This window comes from Aquila chrysaetos, chromosome 18 (assembly GCF_900496995.4).
Source record: "Aquila chrysaetos chrysaetos chromosome 18, bAquChr1.4, whole genome shotgun sequence".
NCBI lineage: Eukaryota > Metazoa > Chordata > Aves > Accipitriformes > Accipitridae > Aquila > Aquila chrysaetos.
This window is the reverse complement of record NC_044021.1, coordinates 3,798,014-3,819,926: the sequence shown is the minus strand read 5'-3', so window position 1 is coordinate 3,819,926 and position 21,913 is coordinate 3,798,014. Positions and strand designations below refer to the sequence as shown.

The 21,913-nt window shown below is 43.8% G+C and overlaps 1 protein-coding gene across 4 annotated transcripts in view; it reads right to left on the bottom strand.

Moving 5' to 3' along the window:
* Nucleotides 1–14,271, bottom strand: part of TRIO (trio Rho guanine nucleotide exchange factor) — a 257,834-nt gene extending 243,563 nt beyond the window's left edge. Inside the window, exon 1 of one of the 4 annotated variants that reach the window (XM_030041606.2) lies at nucleotides 13,887–14,271. In XM_030041606.2, coding sequence (XP_029897466.1) covers nucleotides 13,887–14,019 — 133 coding nt within the window. In that variant the 5' untranslated portion in view covers nucleotides 14,020–14,271. The remainder of the gene's footprint in view (nucleotides 1–13,886) is intronic. The other 3 variants (XM_030041605.2, XM_030041604.2, XM_030041600.2) reach the window with 3 other exon arrangements.
* Nucleotides 14,272–21,913: the final 7,642 nt, after the last annotated feature.

Here is a 21,913-nt window from a genome sequence, read left to right as displayed (position 1 = left end):
TCCAATTAAGTCCTTTAGTGTCTTCTACTCTTCCATGGGAGGTTTTCACGTGAAACCCAGCCTCTTATGCTGTGGAAAGCTTCCCTCACCTGAACACACTTTGTCTATTAGATCTTAGTTATATATAAGCTTATGAAAGGCTAATTTAGCATTTGGTTCTTTTTTCCTCCTTGATATTTGACAATTTTTACATCGTTTCATTGACTTTTTACTAGCATGTCAGAACTAACATGTTGCTCAAGTGACACAAATCAAACCCTAAGAAATTTAACAGTAGAGTGTACTTGGGTTGTTTGTTCAAAAAAAAAAAAACAAAAACAAAAAAAACCCCACCCTCCAAGTAAAGTACTTAATTTCTGTTTGAAGAGATGCTTTCCTCAACATATCTATGTAATAAAACAGCTTACACATCCGTCTTACTTAATATTATATAGTGAATTAATGCATTTCTACTCCCAAAATAGCTCTGATGTAACATAGTAATCCAGTGCAGTCTGGTAAAACCAATGTCATCTCCTGTCACCCACTAAGGCATTTAATGAAAACTGTACATAAACGCTAAACAATGACTTAATTGAGCTAGGACCAGGCTTGATTGAAGCTGCCACAAAAAGCACTCAAAAACTAGGTAATGCAGCATTAAGGCTGCCTGTGCAACCCTCATTTGTCAGTGTAGCAAGCATGCTGTAACACTCAAACTATGCAGTGCTTTTCCATAGGACCCCCTACTTATCTCTGTACACATAATGGACCTCCTGTGGAGATGAACACTGATGCCTAGTGATTGAGCTTATTGTCTGTTGAACCTCTGTCTTATTTATGGAGGAAAAGGAACAAAAGAGGGATCACACAAGTAAGGACAACAATTAAGAGAGTAAAAAGCCACTCTGGAAAAAGATGGCTATCCTCCCTCTAACACTCATCTCTCCTGTGGTTAGGCAAGTCTCATTAAACTAGGAGAACCCAAACCAGCCAGTTTTGTACCCCACCTCTGAGGCTCTGTAGCTGGAACAAGAGCCAGAACACAAAGTATTAGCAAAGGAGGCAAGTGGGAGTGAGATTCTTAGCCCAAGTACTGAAAACACTCCACAAAGACACAAATTAAAGCTTAGGACACTATGTTGGTTGCTGAAGACCACAAAATAACCTTCCTCTTATTCTCTGCTGTACCAACACATAGAAAAGCTGCAGCATATGCACAGAAGGGAAGCAAGCTTAGGCAGCCCAGACAACTTAAAGGCTGCCCATTAAGTGCTCTGCCTTAGTACCAAGGTATATCCATCCTTACCTTCCCACACTCAAATGCAGGGCTCTGCCACTTCCTTTTCACTGCCTAGAGGCCACCTACTGCATTTTGGAGAGCAGCACCTTCTTGCTCTTTGAACCCACTCCTGTTGCCTCAGTGGACATGAACTGCAATCACGTCCTGCTCAGATTCTACGTCATGAACTTGCCTACAAGCAGAAACATCACAGATTAAGTAGCTGCCCAGCTTAACCAATTGGTCTCTTCAAAAGGTTTTTACAGCTTTAACTTTCTAACAGTGGGTTAACACAGTGCGGACAGCAACATGGATGAATCCACTTCAAAAGCATATTCTAGAAAAATGAGACTTTAAAAATAGTAGTTCTCACGCTTTGCTATATAACAATATATTCCATAAATACAAGGTTTAAATTGGCATATTGGTATATACCCAAGACTGTCGGTAGTCAGGTCATTTTGCTACAAACTGTTCATCACTTTAACAGATAAATTGCTGCTTGGAACAAATACTATTTTTGTAATCAAAGACACCAAATTTGTTTCAAAACAACCTTGCAAAAACATTCTCAGGCTCCTCTGGAAAACCAAACAAAAACAAAAAGCAAACAAGAGCACAACTATTTATACATCTGCCAAGCAAACATTCTACAGCAGACCATATAGTAAGAAAAGGGAAGGTATTATATATAAAAACTAACCCTCCCATCTTGGGGAGTGGAGGGGGAGACAGTTACTCTTTGAAGTTAATCTAATCAATGCTACCATTTTTACCCATCATTTCCTATTACATGGACTATATTTGTAAATACATCTATTTTAATGTAACATTTGTTTTTCTGACAAAGTCAAAGCATTAACTGAATGTATTTCACCTCTCCAATGCAAAGCTTGGAACCAGGTATGGCATCATGAAAGAACTGATTGTCACTGGCAGCCAGCAAATGCTAAACCACAGGGATTCACTTGCACTGGCCCCGCTTCACCAGACTGGAAAAGGCCAGTTTTTAGCTAGCGGTATTGTGTGGGTTGCTCCCAGTTCCCCCAAAAACATATAGTGTTGCTCCAGGGAGAAAGAAAGTTGCTTATCTTGATTTTCATGGCACTACTGTCATCATCTAAGGACAGTAATCTAGAACACTCTTGCAAATGAAGAGTTTTTCCAATATTCTCTTCCATTACACAAATTTTAAACAGTCCAACAAGCTTATTTTTTTCTTTACCACAAAGGAAAGCTGATAGTTTCCAAACTGGGGTTTGTGGCAGGGCAGAAAGCAAACCATTTTGGACAACCAAACATCAATTCTTAAATGCTCAGGTTATCACCGGTTTTTACGTATGGGTCAGACAGAGTCAAATTTACTGCTTCTTGAAGAAGCTGGGGAAAAAAAAAAATACTCCTCTTTTTTTAACCTCACAGATACTGGTTTGAATAGCTACTGGCTTAAAACTTCTGTTCAGTAGTCAGGAGCTAACCATTTCCACAGAGAAGCTCTTCGAAATAAACACACAAAAAAAACTCCAACCCACAATCCACTTTTCCAGCGATTTAAACTGTGCTATAACAATAAACATCAAGAGATGGTCAGACTTCTCAGTGTTGTCTATTTAAGGCACCGCAAAGCCACCTCACAAGGCTTGACACAAGTCTTCACCTGAAGCTGTCCACTATAAAGTCTAACACACAAAAAAAACCCAGAAAGGGTTACACTACTCAGTTATGTAAGTCACAAAGGTTCAAATTTAGATTTATATTTAGTTCTTCAATTCCCACCCAGAGTTCAACTCAGTAAACTGATCTATTTTTAGCTTTTGACTCTTTTGGACATTTCCTTCCTTCATCTGTGTAAATGCGTCACAGCTTCTCAAATGTTTCCCTTTGGCTAGGGAAGGATGCATCTGATTCCAAGCTTAAAAAAAGAAGTTAACACACACACACGCTGAGTGGTTATTGTTGGCTGAGTTGTACCCTTGTTCTGTGTTAAGAATAGGCAAATTTGACTCCAGTCCTTGCACCATACTACAAAAAGATATTGTTCTTTCTGCACTGACAGGTTAACAGCATGTCATGGCTATCCTCTGCAAGGATCACTGGTAGCCAAACCATATTTTATCACTTACCTATAAGCAGGCTTGACTTGGCTTTGCTGCCTTGATAATTCAGTAGACCAACAGTAGAATTTTCCCACAATGTGAATAGAAACAAAGTCCAGGTTTGTAACTTTCTGCTCAGCCACCAAGGCAAGAAATTCAGTCAAGTGAGTGTCCTTGTTTTCCTTCCAAAGACCGCCTTCCACTACGTTTGGAGAAGCTGGTCTCTTAGTTTTTATTTACTTCATATAAAGCATTAACAAGCCAATCAAGTTACTAGATAAGCCATTACAGCTGACCTCATCGTTCCATCTGAAAAGGTGCCACTGTCCTAATAAATTTTAGTTTGGCTTGCCTTTGTTGCCCTTACAGAAGCCTGGCTCGCATAATCCCCTCAGTTAAGCAATGCACAGCACTGATTTCCTCTTTGCGCTCCACAAGCCATAGCAAGTTCAAGTTTAACAACTGTCTTTAACTGCAGAAAACAAGTACTTGAGGCATACAAAGTGTGACTTTAAGGGGTGCAAAGCAAGAGCATAAGCTACTGCTCTAACTGTCCCATTTCCATTCTTTTAGGAGCAACCTGATGTCCAATATGCCACCAAAATGGACTTGCTAACTAACATCAATAAAGCAAATAAATAAATGAAGACAGGGATAATAGCTTAGAGAGTAAAGCTTTATTTAAAAAAAAAAAAAAAAAAAACAAAAATCATGGCTGTTCAGTTTCTTTAGCAGAGAAATCATATCCTATTTTATTTCCCTACAGTAACAGACAGAAGGAGGCCTCTAAAGATGGGGTTTGACATCTACTTAACTCTGATCTTCACTGCACTACGTACTATCAGCTTTTGCGTAGAATAGGACAATCCAGTCAACTTATATTTCAGTTCACCTGGATTTGCTGACAGCTTTCTTTCTACCTTTTTTCTGTGCCTTCAGCTGCAGGTATCTACTCCTCTAATTCTAGAAGGATTACGAAAGGCCAAGACATTTCAACCTTAGCCTAAATTTTTAGAAGAGGGTGGAGCATTTTTATGATCTCAGGAAACGATATCATCTTGGCACTCAATGCTGCATAACCCAACATGTCCAAAAGTTAGTGGCATGATAAACATTCGGAAAGTGAAGGACTTACTATCTTGATGCTGGTAGAAAATTATATCCAATAGTGTACAGACAAGTCTACACAATGAGTACAGCAAAGTCCATTGCGTAGCATAAGAGGTTAGCCAAGTGATATTTACTATTTAAGCACTCCATTTATCCTAACTCACTTCTTGGGATGCTCTTGATGTATTCTCCTGCTGTTCTTGATGCGTCCTCCCTTTATTATCTGGGCCAAGTTTTACGAGATGTCACCTCATTTCATCCCAACATTTAACATCTTCTTGGGCTCTGAAAACAAGCAGTACCCAAGACTTCAACGTTTGAGACTTTTCTTTTTTCAAAAAATCTCAGCAATAACATTTCTCATCGTTTGATGGCCTCAAAGGTATTTACCACCTATGCGACCATCACAAAGCGTAGTGAAAAGCCTCTGACCAAATGCCTTGACAAAGTATCTTACAAGGCTGCAGGTTTCACTGATGCACAAAAATGCAGGAATTCAGTTTAAAATCTAGAGGTTTTGCATTTTAATTCACTGTTTTATGCAAGAAGTGAGGTACAGACTACATAAAAACAAGTAGGTATTTAACATCTGCTTGTGAGCCCTACTGGCTGCAGTAGATTTCCCTGTTCATTTTTAGCACTTACGAAATCTCACTTCGCTATGACCCCAGACCCTCAGCCTCTAATTGCTTAACAGTTACGTATGAAGCTAACCACAAAAATCACTACTGGTTGTTTACACAGTCCACAGACACTTCACAAACAACTATTACTGCTCATACATGCACTAAGACTACAAGGAAACACGAGTAATTAAGCTCAGGGTAGTTTCACAGACAACTAGGATGCATCAGGATTACTCACAATAGCCCCGTTCAGCGTCTGCCGCCCAGAATACTTTCTCCAACTTTTTGTTAAAAAGATTTATCATGCAAACTCAGTTTTCTAAGCTACGCAGAATATTTAGTTTGACAGTGTATACATGCACACATATATCCCCATGCACACTGGTAAAACAAAACTTTCTGAATCTCAGCCTCGTGTTCCGACTCTTATACAAGCCAATAACATTAACGGGACTCTTACACAGATTCGTAGGAATTATCCGAGCACCCTGTTAAAATACTATATTATAAAACATACCAAACAAAGCAAATTACCGGCATATTTTGACTGCTGAAAGCCTACACTTTCCATCATTTACATCTTGCTTCCTTATCATTAGGCCCTGAGAGACAAAAAACTTAAGGAATTTTCTCATCTCCCTGTAAAAAAAGTTCCTTTCTCCTCCTAAGAAAAAAACCACCACAATTACAAAACAGTAATACTGATTTCAGTTCTGCAGTTAGGTCCAGGTTACAAAACATCACATTCAAAGTACCTGCAAGATACCTGCACAGTTCAGCACTGCTCTATAGGAAAACCTGTTACATATTTGGAGTGGTTTTTATTAACAAGTGCTATTGCCACTTATGCATGGCAGTAACAGTGACACAGGAGATGAAACAAATTTGACTAAATGATTTGAGAAGACTCCACTCAACAACCTTGGAAAACAACCCTATTTTTTAAACAAATGCACAAAGACAATTAGACTATCTTCTCCTCTGTGCAAGTACAAGAGGCTGGATCAACAGCTCCAGTTTCAGCTGAGTTAGAGCAGCTATTTGGCAGAGAAGCCGCTGGAAAGGACTTTGTATCTTTAAAGCAAAGCCTTGTCACTCAGACTGGTGAAACTTTGTGGACGCAGCCCATTTATGACCCTCCTCTTTGTATATCAATATAACAACCAACTCTAGAGGGTGAAAATCGGATGCTTTAATGTATTGTAGTGTCTACTGCTAAAAGCACTTGAGCTGTTCCTTGTCATTTCAGTTCCTCCTCCTCCTCAGTACTGGGTAAGTGATCTGTTTTCTCAAAACAGCAGTATCCTTCCTGAAGGAATATGACTCAGCTTTGCAGATCATCAGCATTACTTCACCAGTAGTCTACTTTCTGATTTCGCTGCACCAAGAAAAATGTTAAGTTAAACAAAGATCCTTCTCCAAATCGAGCAAATTTCTTTATGAGAACAACCAAGTAGATGCAACCATTTTAGTCACTAGATTTAAAATAGCCTGCTATGACCTTCAATATTTTTTTTCTTATTTGACCCAGTAGCATTTTTCATTTTTTTTAAAGATTAGACTTGGTTCTCACTAACATCAATCAGAAAAATTAGTGTCCTTTGTTCTCATTAAAATCATCACCCACTTCTAGAAGACTATCCCTCAACCACCAGTGCATTTCCGAAGTTTCAATGTGTCTTTCCTGTTTTAACACTTTTGCTGACCACAAACAGCTATTTCGGTGATCTAGCCTCCTTCTTCAAGCTGCAGACCAAAATCACAGTGCAGTTTCACCCTATTAATAAACTGACCTAATAGTCTGAATCTAAACAGGCCCATTTGTTGACACTAAATTTTTTTTTAAATTTTTAATTTAAAAAGAGTAGATCAACTTTATTATTTTCTCTTTATATTGGGGTAGAGTAAGTCTTTCCAGTCTTTGTTCTGATTTTATTTACCTAGATGGTCATTTTACATGGAAAAGCTTTTGGAAGCCGCGTAATATTTCAGGCTGAAATGTCATTCCTGGTTCATTTCTGCTATGTTGCTGTGGGACATGTTTAATTAGCGAGAAACCACTTCTTTAAGAAACATTTACTACCCACCTTGTCTACACGGTGACCAAGTTCTCCCATTAATGAAAGCCTCAGCTGCACCAAGTCTCTTCCTACTTCTGTCAGCTCCTTTCTGAGCACATCAGCACTTCATGCCAGCTCAAACGTACTCCTCTCAAGAATGGGCCTGGCTTTTCTCCAACTCCCATTTACCTTCCACTCCAAATGCACATTTAGTTTATCAACTGTCAGCTATCACAGATGTTGCAAGTAATTCTCTGTCCCCTCTTAGGAATATTCATGACCTCTGCCTCCAATTTCTTCAAACACACCCTAACCTCTAACTTTTGCTATCCTTCGTTATACCCAGAGAAGTTTAGCTGTTCCACACTAAGGCAAGTTGCACAACAGCTGCTGCATTTCACACTGAAGCACGCTGTCCTCGTCTTCATTGTTCCAGGAAATGTCAATCCAACAACACTATTCCCAGAGTAACTTCTCCGTTGTAACTTCATTGTTTCTGTTGATATTTTTGTTTTTCATACTGCACATCAGCAAATATCAAGTTGTGACATTTCTCTAATTGTCATTAGAGACAATCATTTGTCAAAACATCCTTTCCGCGCCCCACCCCTTAACCATCTTATTGAAATGGATACTGCTGGAACTGGATTCAAATCTTCACAAGAGGACCCACTTCTTTTTCAGCCCAGGTCAACCAGTACTAATGACAGGAATACTGCTGCAACCTTCTCACTGACTAAAGCAACTGAACAGACAAAGTAACAGATTCTTGAAGAGCCAACACAACACTTAAAAGTTTTTTGTTGTGGTTTTTGGTTTGGTTTTTTGTTGGTTGTTTTTTTTTTTTTAAATACAAATGTTGTTGTCACTCTAAGCTGCATGAAAGAATGGCCAACTTGTTTCATACTTTACATTCTCTGCATGCTCACCACTTCTTAAAACCCTCAAACACACCTCAGCTCCTGACAGCCACAGGACCAAGAATCAATACTTGCAGAGGACAGCATGGAGATATCATGTGGGCTACCACCAGTGCTGCCTGCCAACACTTTGCTTTTGGCTTCACTATTAGATTATTTTTTTTGTTAGACATCTGTCACTACACTGTAGCTATTCCAACTGCCACACCAAGTAAGCCACACAACCACAGCTGTGACTACCTTCTCTGTAAGTTAGCTACTACACATCAGCAGGAGACGGATCAACCTTCTTAGAAAGGCACCATCTTAACTTTACACATTGTGTTTTCTGCTTCATGGATTTAAGCTGAAAATTGGGCTTGTTTTTCATATTTGATGCCTAAGATGAAAGCTATTTTGCCCATGATCTAAAAGCTAGTGGTTTTTATTAATAGTATTTATGAAAAAAATTGCTGCCTTTTAATAGTATGCTTGCTGCTTCTTTTCCATGTAATCTTTCCCCTGCCTCCCTCTTTTCTTCCCCTCTTCCTAGGAGACTTTCTCTTCTACAGTAGCATTTTTAATGTTGTCTACTACAGGCAGTCAACTTCCCCAGCCGATACCACACAGGACACCAATGTAAAGCAGGGAAGGCAACAGTATACAAAACAATATGACCAGGAAGAAGTAGAACATAGATCCTCCCTGTAAACTTGAAGTAGCAAATTTTTGAATAAATCTTTTGGGTTTTATCTCTACAGTATTATTTGGTAAGTGATGTTCATGAAAACTAAGCAAACCACACGATCGTTATTTAAGAGGGGAAAAAAAAAAATCAATCGTCTTTTCACAATACTCATTAATACTTCCTATATGGTCTCAGCTACTCAAGCAATTATCAGCCTAGGCTGCTATAGGCAGATGTGGTTGAACCCAGACTGATCCAAGTCTCAAGTCATTAGCACTTGCAGAAGTCTTCAACTACATGTCCATAATCACAATAGATTTCAGCATCCCATTTTCCTAAAATACTCACGTGGATGTTTTGGTACCTAAATATATGTCAAAACAAAGTTTTAAATTCTCTTATCATTAAGTTTACATTAAGAAGCACGTACACAAGCAGGAAAGAGTAAGCGTACAATGTTAGAACCCGGTGCTATTCAAAGCTATTCTGGCTACCAGCCTGTTCCCCGACTTCACCTCTGGAGAGGCGGCACGCTGAACTCGGGACACCCTTCTCCTCCAAACCCACGTTCTTCTTACAGACTTACTCCTCCTCCTGCGAAAGGACTGCTGCCACCTGCGTAGATTTGGTTTTAGATGGAAAATCCTCCACCTTTTTGTTTTCCCAGATCAAATGATGGGTACGATTAACAGTTATATTCTGATTTGACCTGGCAAAGCTTGGGTAGTTATTTACCCTAGTGACAAGGCTTCCGGGGCCTCTTGGTTTTCCTTTGTTTTTCAAACACTTCTGTCTCTCCAAAAGGTCCCTGACCCTCGCTCAGTATGTAAATTGTGCTCCTTCTGGAAATGTAGCAAGTGTTCTCATAAACAGGTGGTGACAGCACGATCTCCTCAATGGCTTTGAAAACTATATCGTTTGTTCATACATGAATGAAGCTACCGCAGAGTTTGCAGAAGCCACTCATACTGGTTGTATCTTACAGGAAATAACTACATCCACTTCCATCACAAAACTGTGAAGAGTTATCAGTCGATAACTTGGCCTGGTGTTTTTTTTTCCACTAAGACTTATCAGAGTCATTTATAAAGGCACTTGCTACACTGTCTAGCCAGGAGCTGACTGAAGCACTTACAAGCCTTTTTCTCTGCATCCTTTTGCATTTACAGATTTCTCCAGCATCCCAGAAAGGTAAGTTTAATTGCAAAATGAACAATCAAGACCTCTTTCACTTAGATGAAAAAAGTTTTGCTCTCTATGCTCAAAACTAAAATTCATTAGCTTCAACTAGCAAAAATTCTTTGGTTTTGAGGACGCTGTCATCATAGCATGATTTAAACTCAACAGACAGCCCTTATTCTTGCATCCTAAAGATGTCAGTTGACAGTCCCCTTCCCAAAGTATTGAGGACAGCAAAGCTGCAAAAATGAAGATATGAAGATTTAAGCAACAAAAACAACCAAACAAAACCTACATATGGTTACTGCCCTGTAAGCCATGACTTGATGGTAGTCCCTCAAATTCAACTTTACTCATTAGCTGCTTTTGGCCCTTCCGAATACATAGGCTTTTAAGTTGAAACTTGGAATACATTTCGAAAACTTTTAATACCTTTTCATACAGAATAGATCTTGTGTACTTAACACATGTATTAACACCCCTCAGCCACTTACACTCTGCGCCACTGGGTTTTCATACAGCAATCGTCTGTTTTTCCATCATTCTAAGAGATTTTATTAGTCCTTTCCAGTCACACCAGTGCACTTTTTAGTAAGAAAAAAAAGGGATGCTTGTCTATATATCTTCAGCTCAAAAACCATACCCCTTCTGTCAGTTTACACAGTCATCTCTAATCTCCAATTTACAGACAGGACAGAAAGGCACTTCCTACAACCACTGTGTTTTCTCCATCAAAACGTAATCACCCCGCTTGGCACTCTACTCTGCTTCTTAGCAGTTTTACTCTTAATCCTGCCACAAAGAAGGTGACAGATCTAACAAGGTGTTCTTGTCTTTTCAACTCTAAATAATGAGATTTAGATACCAAATAGATAACAAAGTAAGCTGCCTCAATTTCTTCCAATTCCAATAAAGGGATTCCTCATTTAAATTCAAGACACATAATCTTGAATGTTTTCATACTACTACCTCACTTCCAGTTCAGCTGCTTTCTTCACATTTCAATTGCAACTTATTTCCACAACAACTCTGAGTGAGCTAACATTTACATAACCAAAGTGAAAACTGGAAACGTACACATTTCAAGTGATGTGAACCTAGCTGCTGTTCAATACCCTAACAAAACATCTTCCAAATAATGAAACTCCATTCTTTAGGCTACTTTAATTCTACTTGAGGCTTAGTCTTACAAAAGGACAGGAGGAAAGCCAATAACCCCACCAGCAGCTCAACTGACCAATTTAACTAACCTAAGATTAGAACTGATTGTTTAGGCGGGTTTTTTGTTGGTTTTTTTTTTTTTCTTCCTGGAAAACATTGTAACATTTTTACTCATTTTCTCTTTTAAGTAACAGCTACAGCTTTGCTGACATTCTCTGCAAGTGACAGGAAAAAGGAAGCATTTGTCATTGTAAATACTGTAAAGAGAAAAATATTTTGTCTGCTCCCACGTACACCAAACGAAGTTTTTTGCTTGTTCATTGATCGCTGCGTCCATTGTGTTTCACTGAAAAAACCTGTGCCTCCTGTTCAAACAAAGGGAAGCACGGGAGATCTCTTAATAGACCCTTTCCTTATAAAAGAGTGGATCATGCACAGAGGCAGAATTTGAAGAGCTCTGCCCAATACCAAACACCCACGAGAGATGCCAGAACATTTTCCAGCATATGTCACAGCCCAGGCTGAACCTGATAACCTCCACATGTAAATACGGAAATGAGAATGCCAGTTGTTAAATATGCTCTAAGAGTTTTTCGATAAGCATTTGACATGTCCTTCTACTGCTTTAAGATTTTCGGTTGCTGCAAGTCTAAGCTCAGCGTAACTTCCCCGTTATCAGAAGTTATCAGTATCAGAAGTCTTCACTGCACCACTTAGGAGCTTATCAATTCTGTGTCATCCCTCTACCCACACACAGATGTGGAAGTTGACTATTAATACAGCTAGCCGGGTCTTCCAAAACTGCAAGATTACTACACATGTACCCATTTGTAACTACGCTAGGCAGACTGTAAGTCTCCTGTTGTAATCTGTCATTTTGCTTTCAACGGGATTCCCCCCCCCCCGAGAACGACAAAGCTCAGTCCTTCCACAACGAAACCCACCAAGGCCAGCATCCTGACTCAACAAGGAGTTTCGCACTCATTGCTGCCATGTGAAACAGGTTGCCGAGGGAGCATCAGGCCCTTCAGAGGGGACGCAGCCCCCTGTTTGGACCGTCTGTCCAAGCAAACGCAGCTCTGAACCCTGCTTCAGGGATGCCTGCTGCAAATCACACCTCCTCCTTCACCCTCATTAAATCAAACACGTTCAACAGCAAGCACTGACCGCGAGCAGCACCGATTACGCCGTTTCCCACTTCCCTCACAGACTTCCCTTAAAAACCCAATCAACGCAGCTCTTATTGTTATTATTACTACTGCCACCGTTGTTGTTGGTTTGTTGTTTTTTTGTTTGGATTTTTTTATTTATTTTTTTTTCCCCACACACGAAATCGGCAATCCCCCTCATCTTTCCAGCGGTGAGTCTGCATTTTCCTCGCTCGCCGCTCCTTTTTAGGCATCCGAACGGAGCAAGTGCCCAGCCCTGCCCTGCCGCCCCGCCCGGGAGAGATGGCCGGGGGTGCCCGGGGAGGGGGGGGGGGACGCGGAGCCGCCGGCGGAGGGGAGCGCAGGGGAGGACGGGGAGGAGCCGCCGCCGCTCGGGGGAGGGCAGCCGGCACCGGAGGGAGGCTCGGCCGCCGCCGCCGCCCAGGCTGCCGGCAGGGCTCCGTCCCCGCCGCCGGCGGTTCGTGCGGCCCGGGCAGTCCTGCCCGCCCCTCCGTCCCCGCCGCCATTCCCCGGGGGACAACGTCTCGGTGGCGGGGACAGCCGCCCTCCCCGCCCGGTTGCGTGCCGAGAGTAAACACCGAGGGAGAAGGCGGCCTCCATATTTTTTTTTTTTATTTTATTTATTTTTTTTTTTTTTTTTATCCCGGCAGCCTGTCAACAGGCTCCCCCCACACACACACCTTCCCCTCCCGATCCTCCGCACCGAGCCCGGCTTCCCAGCCCGGCAGCCGCTACCGCCCGGCCCCCCCCTCAGCACCCCTTTAACGTGGGCTTCGCTTTTTGTCTTATTTCTTTCCCTTCCCGCTATAAACACCCGCCTTCAACCCTGCCCTCGGCCGCCACCCAGCAGCCCGGCACCGGCGGAGCGCGACCGGAGGCGGGTTGCCTTTTGCAGCGGTGTCATCCCTGCCTCCCCCCCCGCCCCGGGAGGGGGGACCCGGCCAGCGCAGCCCTGCGGCGCGCCGCTCCCCTGCCCCCGCTCACCCTCCCCGGCCCTCCGACACCGAGAGCTGCCCGGACCCCCGGAGGGACATTCTCGGGGGGGAGGGAAACACGGGACACACCGGGTCCGCCCGGCGCCAGGTGGTGCCGCCGGGCCCCGGTAACACGCCCGTTACGGGGCCGGCATCGGAGGGAGAGTCGCACCTGTCACCGGCGACACCGCCTCGGGGCAGCACCCAGCCCCCGCGGCCGGGCCGGGCCGGGCCGCCCGCCGCACCCGTTTTCACGCCTCGTCTTTGCCGGCAAGGGTGGCGTCCCGCCCGCAAGTTGCTGGGCCCCAAACGACGCCCCGCTGCCTCCCCACACCCGGCATGGGATGAGGGGGCTCCGCTTTCTCCCCCCCCCCGCCCCGCCGCTGCCGCCCGGCCAGGCCGGCCCGGGCCCCTCACCGCCGCCTCCCCGAGGAAGCGCGGCGGCGGCGCCCCGGACGGACGGGCGCTGCCGAGGCGGCCCCGCCGGCGAAGGGAGGGCGAGAGGCTTCCCCGGGGCCACCTGACAAAAGCCGGCTGCCCCTCGCCCCCTCTTCCCAGGGCCGGTAGGAAGCCGTGGCTTCCCTCCGCCTCTCGCCGCCACCTCCAGCCGCGGCCTCGCCGCTGCCCCTTCCTCCCTTTCCCCGGCTACGCGGCCGCACTCACCGGATCGGAAGAACGCCGCGATGTCCGCCGAGTCCTTGGCCGCCTCCTCGGCCCCTTCCCCCGCCCCGCTGCCGGCCGTGGTGGCGGCGGCGGCGGCGGCTGCGGCGGAGGTGGCGGTCGCGGCGCTGCTCATGGCTGCTGCTGCTGCTGCTGCGTGTGGCGACGGCTGCTCCTCCGGGCGAGACCCACCGCCAACCCCACCGCGGCTCCCGGCTTCACCTCCGGGCGGGAGCGGCCGTTAGGGCGGCAGCCGGAGCGGGCGAGCCGATGCGGGGCGGCGGCGGCGGGCGGCCACAGCGAGCGCAGGGACATGAAGGTATGTGCGGAATGGCAGCTCCGGGAGCGCCCACCCCCCGCAGCCACCTAGGAGGCGGCGTGTGCATGCAGGGAGTCAGGGCGGGCGGGCGGGCGGCAGCCGGAGCGCAGACAATCGCGGGAGGAGGAGGAGGAGGAGGAGGAGGAGGAGGAGGAGAAGGAGGAGGAGGAGGAGGGCGACGACGACGACGACGCCATGGGGAGGGCCAGCAGCCGATGGGCGGAGAAAGAAGGAACGTTTCCAGCCTTTTTTTTTTTTTCCTTTCAGGTTTTTTTTTTCCCTCGGGGTTTTGATTTTGGGGTTTGGTTTTTTTTTTTTTTTTGTGAGGGAGAGAGCCGGAGGAGCAGCAGCTGAGCTAGCCGCGGGGGTGCCGGTGGCCGCAGCAACGGCCGTCCTCCATCTTGACTGGGAGGAGGAGGAGGAGGAGGAGGGCGGGAAGAGGGAGCCGGGAAAGGAAGCGAGTCCCCGCCCGAGTAACAAGGGCGGAGGAGGCGGGGCGGGGCGGGGGGGGAGCTCGGGTGTCTCCGGCTGCGTCCGGCACCGGTCGGGACGGGGCGGGGCCGTGCAGGACGTCAGCGCTCCCGCCGAGCCCGCTCCCCATTGGCTGGGGGGCTCCGCCGGGCGGGCGGGGGTCCCTCGCGGCGGCGGCGGCGGCGGCGGCCTGGGGGTTATTGGTTTATTATTATTATTATTGGGGTTTTTTTGTTTGTTTTTTTTTTAAACCGCTTCCGACTGACATCCGCCCTCGCACGCAGCTGCTGCGGGGCAGCCCAGCTGCCGGCTCGCCGGTGCGCGGAGGTCGAGCTGGGCGGCGGGGGGGTCCTAAAAAAATCCCGTCAGTCAGTCAGTCAGTCAGTCAGCCAGCCAGCGCGGGGGCGGGGCGCGCCGCGCCCCACGCGGCGGGAGGTGGCAAGCGGCGCGTGCCCCGGAGGCTTCGGTGTGAGGTCACCGCCAGTCATGTCGTCACTCGGAGGGGTCGTGCTCGGTAAGAGCTCCTGTGCCCGTGGTGTGGAAGGAGAGGCAGTTACCGCTCGAAGCGGGGGGGGGGGGGTAGGCAAATTTTTCAGAAAAGTGCCTTTAAACGGCATCGAAACGGTGCGTCACGCCGCGGTCTGGTTCGTTGCTGGTTTTTTCCTTCGGTGATCGCAGGGACCCTTCGAAATATTTTGTGTCGTGGACCGGCCCAGTTAACATAGAGTGAGCGAACAGCTCGCGATGGGAAGCGCAGTTGGGCGCTTGGTTAAGGCGCATCCCAGCGCGGTCGTGCTCCTCGTGTTAAACTGCCAGAATAAGACTGCGTGCGGGTAAGGTTGAGGAGAGAGTGGCAAAGTAGGCAATTTAGCGGTCGCCCAAATTGATAAAGCTGAGTAACATCTCAAATGCCTGTGGTAAGTGGTCAGAGTCGTTGCTGATGAGCACACTTGAAACGCAGAAGTACAGCTTCAGGAATTAAGCTCCCCAGCCTTTGATGAGTGTTAAATGCGAAGGTAACTTCAAGAGAAATGTGGTTCTGTTAGTTTATCACAGTCAGATGATGTGGAAGTCATCCACAAGGTTCCCAAGGTTTGTATTTATCTGAAGCTGTATAGCTTGATGAAAAAGCTTTTGTGCAACTACCCCTGCCCTAATTTCTCTTACAGAGAAGAGATTAGTTTGACTGAAAAGATTTTCTTTTTTTTAAATGTTATTCTTTCGGGCAGCGGGCACAGGACAGAATTCCAAATTAGCACCCCACTGGCAGAAGTGGTTGACAACGTGAATTCCTTTCTAGCTGGCCTCACACCATCCACCCAGCAAAAAATGTGACTGGGACAAATGCTGCTGTTCTCTAGCAAGCAGACCTGGGAGTAGGAATATAACATTGTACATCAGCACAGAAAAAAATACATAAGAATATAAGAAAATGGGATAAGTGAATGGAAAGAGTTAATATAATGGGTAAAGAAAAACAGGTCTCCTGGAATCACCATGATTTGAGCTTTCAGTGGCTGGAGAGCAAGAAGTGCTCCAGATTATTTGTTTTCTGAATTTGAATTAAGGCTTTGATATGCTGTGCAACACTGGAAGAACCTTTGGAAGACTGTTCATCAGCTATTGAAAATAAGATACTGTCTGTTTCCACTTAGTTGCTCACCCAGCACGCTGTACAATTTGTTGTTGGGTGCTAAAAAGCCAAGGTTCATTTGAACAATATTGAAGGCTGTATAGCTGAAGTTTGTCCCTTCCCCTGTCCCCTCCATCTGCTGAATTGCAGGAGATGCTGGTTTTGTTTTTCTCTAACACACAGATGCCCTGAGCCACATCCCCTACTACAAGGGCCTCTCATCACTGTGAAAGTGATTGAGATCGACTAGTTGCAATTCGAATTCTTCACCTGCAGCAAAGGTGGCCCTTACAGAGAAACCTTCAACAGCCTAATATGTTCATATCCTTTGCAGCGTTCAAAATGATTATAGCAATACAGTTGTGTTCACGCTAATGCTCAGAATGCAGTATTTACTGAAGGGTCAGTTAAAAGAAAGAGACAAAGATAGGAAAATGACATTATGACAAAGTTACTTAACACACTGTAATAAAACAAGGATTTCATTCACAGGTATCCATCTTAGATATCAAATATGAGATTTCATATTTTGACATTAGGAAATTAAGTTCCTTAGTCTGGTTCTTCTTGATCATTTTAGGCTTGAAACTCAAAAAAAAACCCAGAACAACCTGACAAACAAGGTATGAATTGTCTATGTGGAGAATGTTCCACATTGAAAAGTTGGCATGAGTTTGCCTACTTTGGAAGCCTGTCATTAGGGAATAGCCATATTCTCCATCCTTAACTCCTGCTTTGCTTGTCTTGGGTTTTGTCAACCTGCAAGTGTTTTTGCACCAATTACAATGGTAAATGTGGGAAAGGAAAAACTATTATTCTTCATGTAAAAGATATTTTAAGGGTGCTGTGACCTGCTAAATATCAGTAGTGTTAAGGCTGAGATTCAAATTAGAGTTTATTTAAATTGTACACAAGGAGTTTTAAAAGCTAAAGATGTTGAAATCATGCTTAATTTCTGTACCTACTTTATATATATATATATATATAAGCATTTAATTTTATGTAAGCAAATTGTTCAAAAAGTTTTACACCCCAGTAAAATAAATGCCCTAAGAGAAGTGTTTTTTCATTTGAATGCCCTTAATTTTTCCTTGTATTGTGTCTTACTCTGGTTGAATGGTCAACTTTAAAATCAGTATATCAATGCACAAAGTTCTTTATTCCTGTCAGGGAGGTCTCTTGTGAGGAAAGAAGCTTGCCCAGTGCCTAGCCTTCAGTATCCAGGCTGAGAAGTGTCACATGTCACCTCATGTTCCATCCCTAAAGGAATATGCCAACTGGATACTGCTTGAGTTCTTTTCCTGCAGCATTGGCTGTCCACTTAATGAAGAAAACAAAAAAACGAGTTTACCCCATTTCTATCAGACATTAGAGAAAGCAGGGCAACAGCTTGATTTAAAATCACTGATACTTACAAGGTTTCAGGAGAAGTAAACTAGAAACTCATTAGTTTGGACAAGCTACCAGACAGGAGATGATACTGACCTGAGTGGTCAATCTGAGTTGTCTCCTTGCTCAAAAGCAAAAAAGCCTTCAATTATTAAAAAAAAAACCAAACACAAACCCCACCCAACAACCCGGTTGTTACAATGGAGTTCTCATAGTTGTTCACAAGCTTCGCCATTCACTTCACAAAGCGAAACGCAGAACATAGAAGACACTGTGAGGACAAGAGTTCCACATGGAAAACACTTGAAGGGAAAATGCCTGTGGACTTCTCTTCAGACTAGCCAGCCTGTAAGAACTGCTTCTTACAAATGTTATTTTTCTACAGCAGTCTTTTGGGGGATTCCAAATGAATCTATAAAAGAAGTCAGAAGCACTTGTGGTTAAGTAGTAGAGATGGCTGTACCAGTTGCTACTGTGCTTTTAAGATGACAAGGCTTCTTTTAAGTTTGTAGCAGTTAAGGAAAGCAATCAAAGTTATTAATGTGTACCACCTCTGAGTTCCTATCTGGTTTCTCATCTAAATGGTGCTTGTGTTATAGCAACATTTGTCAATTTCAAATTATTCTCCAAGCATAAGATGAATCTCTTTTATCTGTAGGCTAGCACTGAGGCATTTTCCAACCGTTATCATTATTATCTCCCTCTTTTCTGCAGAAGCATCCACATCTTTTTGAAGAGTTGTCTTGAACAGTAATAAGCCTACGTGCTCCACTTTACTATAAAATCAAGTTCTCATTTCATTGTATGAGTTCTGGCAGCTTTTGGAACTTCTGCCTTTGCCTCTCCATTGTTTTTTCTACTTTTCTGAAAAACAGTAAAATTTGTTAGTATCTGATAGCAGATGAACTACCTATCGCCTATGTAAAATAGTGCCAGTCTACTTGAAAATATTTTCTCCATACTGCCACCGGTAAGACCTTCCACATTCTTACATTTCCTTGTAAACTTGGAGCAGCACTGCCAGCACCCACCAGGGCATAACATTTCACAGATACTCTCAGCACCTGCAAGGAGAGGTTTGGTACACTTAAGTCAAAAACTGTACGGGGCCAGTGTTTGATGGTCACTACAGCTGAAGTTTCCTGCTTATGTGGTCATGACTGTCAAATCTTAAGCAAAGAATCAAGCAGGTTTTTAATAACCTACAGACCAACTTATGTGGTTTTGCATATCGCTTACCAAAAATGTTAACCATCCTGATTTTATTTATAACCAAACCACATTTTTTTTTTGAATTCTCACCATTTCAATGATGTGATATCTCTATAAAAATCCAGCTCCCAGTTCTGCTATGTGGCTTGTACTGACTTGTCAATGTCAAGGACACTTCTGTTATGTGTAGAAATTACACCAGCCGTCTGATGTTTTATAGACTATTGGTGGTCTATACGCCATCTGTTGAGTAACCTCAGCCTAATGAAGTGTTGGTTTTTCATTTTATGCTTAGGCACTCATAATTCTACATTATTGTACAATTATTGGCGGCTGAACCACTCGGCTGCATCTCAGACAATTCATCCCGTTGCCTTTGCTGTCCAGGTTTTTAGAAACGCTTGTTCTCTCCATAAGGAAGTATGCATGCACGTAAATGGACACATGCATGCACACCCTAATTTCAGATTTTCTATCACTAGCATTAACACGGAAGCCATACTGGACTTTCAAAGACTATTTTCCTATTTGTCCAAGATTTCCTAGGCAGAAATGTGTGCGGTGCTTGAGAGACTTTCTGAAAGAATTGAACTTGCTGTGCCTGGTTGAAAAGAATGAGCACATTCACTATAAGATGACAGCCTAGATGGATCATATCCAGAAATCCTGGCAGTAGGACAATGCATACTAAAGTCTCTATGGGTGATTTGTTCCTCTTAATCAGTTATTCTCAAGGTGGCATGACCTCTTACTCTGCTTGTAAAAAAACTTTCCGTTAGACATTCTGCAGTGTGCTCCTCACTTCACAACAGATCAAATTACATATTCTTGATCACTTAACATTGTCACCCCTGAATTTTCGATGAGTAGGTTTTGATTAGGGTATGGCTCCAGGTAACTAAAGAAGAGGGACGTGATTTTTTTTTTTTTTTTTTTCCTCTGGGTTGAGACTGGCAACAGTAGATGAGTTCATCTTAATTGATGAGTTAAATATGTCTCCTCAGTCTTTCTTTAGCTTTAAGAGCCTTTTAGGAAAAAAGCTCAAGAGACAAATTCAGCATTTTCCTTTTCTTGTTGTGTTCCACCTTCTACTGTCTCACATGTTAATTCTTACAAGGAAAACCATCCAGTTTCAAGTCTTGATAAGTTTAAGTTAAGAAATCGGGTTCCAGTGATCTAGATCAACTGAAACAATGAAGAGTTAGCATGGCTGACTTCAAAGCAAAAGCTGTAACATAGTTGTTGCTTACAGGTCAGAAAGCATAAAGAGCTTAAAGCTGTATGTATTTCCTTTGTAGGCTTCCATAATCTTGTTTTCCTAGTTTTGGCTCTTTAAACTAAGCAACTGAATGGTGCAACCTACTCCCTGGCTTGTGTCGTATCATTCCCCTTGTTCTCGGTGTACCACACTGCCAAAAACCTCTGTATACAAACTGTGTTAATCCCTAAAGGAAAGCTTCTACATCAAGCCTGACATCCTCCATAGGTCTGCCCATTTCTTGCTGCTGTTTAGGGGATGTTACAGAATAAATGGTTGCCAACAGCAAGGTGGGCCCCAGTCCAGCTTCTGTCACCAACACTATCAACAATCCGTGTGCGTATGATTACTACTGGACAGTATTCCAACATCATGACATTTTATGCATCGAAGGCATCAGTGATACCTTACTTGGTCATGATACACAAACAACTTGTGTCAGAACAACCTCTGCCCTTCATGCCTAAAAAGCACTAGCACATCCACAGAAAAAAATGCACTGTACGTACAGAATAAATGTACTGTATGTATCCTGAAACACAGACCACTGCTTTGTATCATCGTGATGGAAACTCAGAAAAATAGGTCACCAGTTAAGCTAAGCTATTACACTAGTGATTGCCAATAGATCAGCAGACAGCCTTACTTTATGTCACTTACTTATACCAAGCGTTTTGACACACCCGGTACTACCTGTATGAGAAAACTGTTCACTTAGTATCAAAGCTCACTTAGTATCAAAGCGGTGTTAAGTCCAGTTGACAATTATCCTTCTGCTTTAACAGTAATAGTCTGTTAATTGTACTGGCTTGCCTACAATCAGTTGTCAAACCGGCGTGTGAGAATTGGCATAGAGCAGCACGCAAGAGCCATGCGTAAAATGGAATTGTAATTTATGAGCCTAGACAAAGTGAAAAGTCAATCAAAAGTGAAGTTTAAAACAAATGGCATCCTGCTTCAGGAGTTATCTTCCAGAAGAAGGCATTTAAATCAGTTCCTCTGCTTGTGTGCTTGTATGCATGTAACTTCATCAGCATGCTGGTTTAGAGTTGCCCAGATTGGAAAGCATCTTGGATGCCTATGTCTGTATCACTTCTGTCAATCAGTATCTTGTAAGAGGGACTGAAGAAATTTGAGTAATTGCTTATGCAACAAACAAACCAAAATCGCGTAATTCCTTTTCTATACACAGAACTGAATTGCGGTTTGAGTAATGATAAAAAACTGATAATTTTTTAAAAATATTTACAATACTGTTGCCTCTGGTGCTAGGCAGTTAGTTTTGATAGCAACCTATGCAACTCCTAAGTCTGTTGTTTTTATATGACTTAAGTCTTCATAGGTTGATGGTTCCCCAAGAATGCATTCCGTCCCTGCTGACTTTACTGCTTTGAAAGAGGACTATAGGTTTTTCAGCCAGCTGATAGTTACAATTGGACCTTGAGGTTTTCCAGGTTCATTTGAGAGCTCAGTAAAGAGACACTTCCAAGACGTAGAGGATTTTCAGTCAGGACACAGGCGACGGCTGTTCTGCTGCAGTGGATCCAGACTGCGTGAGTGCCCAACCAGATCCCCCAGATTTGTTTTGTTTGGAAAGAATGGATTTGCTCAGGAAAAGGCTTTCCAAATTCCCAAGGAGACTTCTTAAGACCCATGGCATTGCTCCCCATCACCACCTGCTGCTGCAAGAGGTGACCTCTGGTATCAAAGTCACATTTTGCTATCTAATTTATTCATTTCTAGGTATA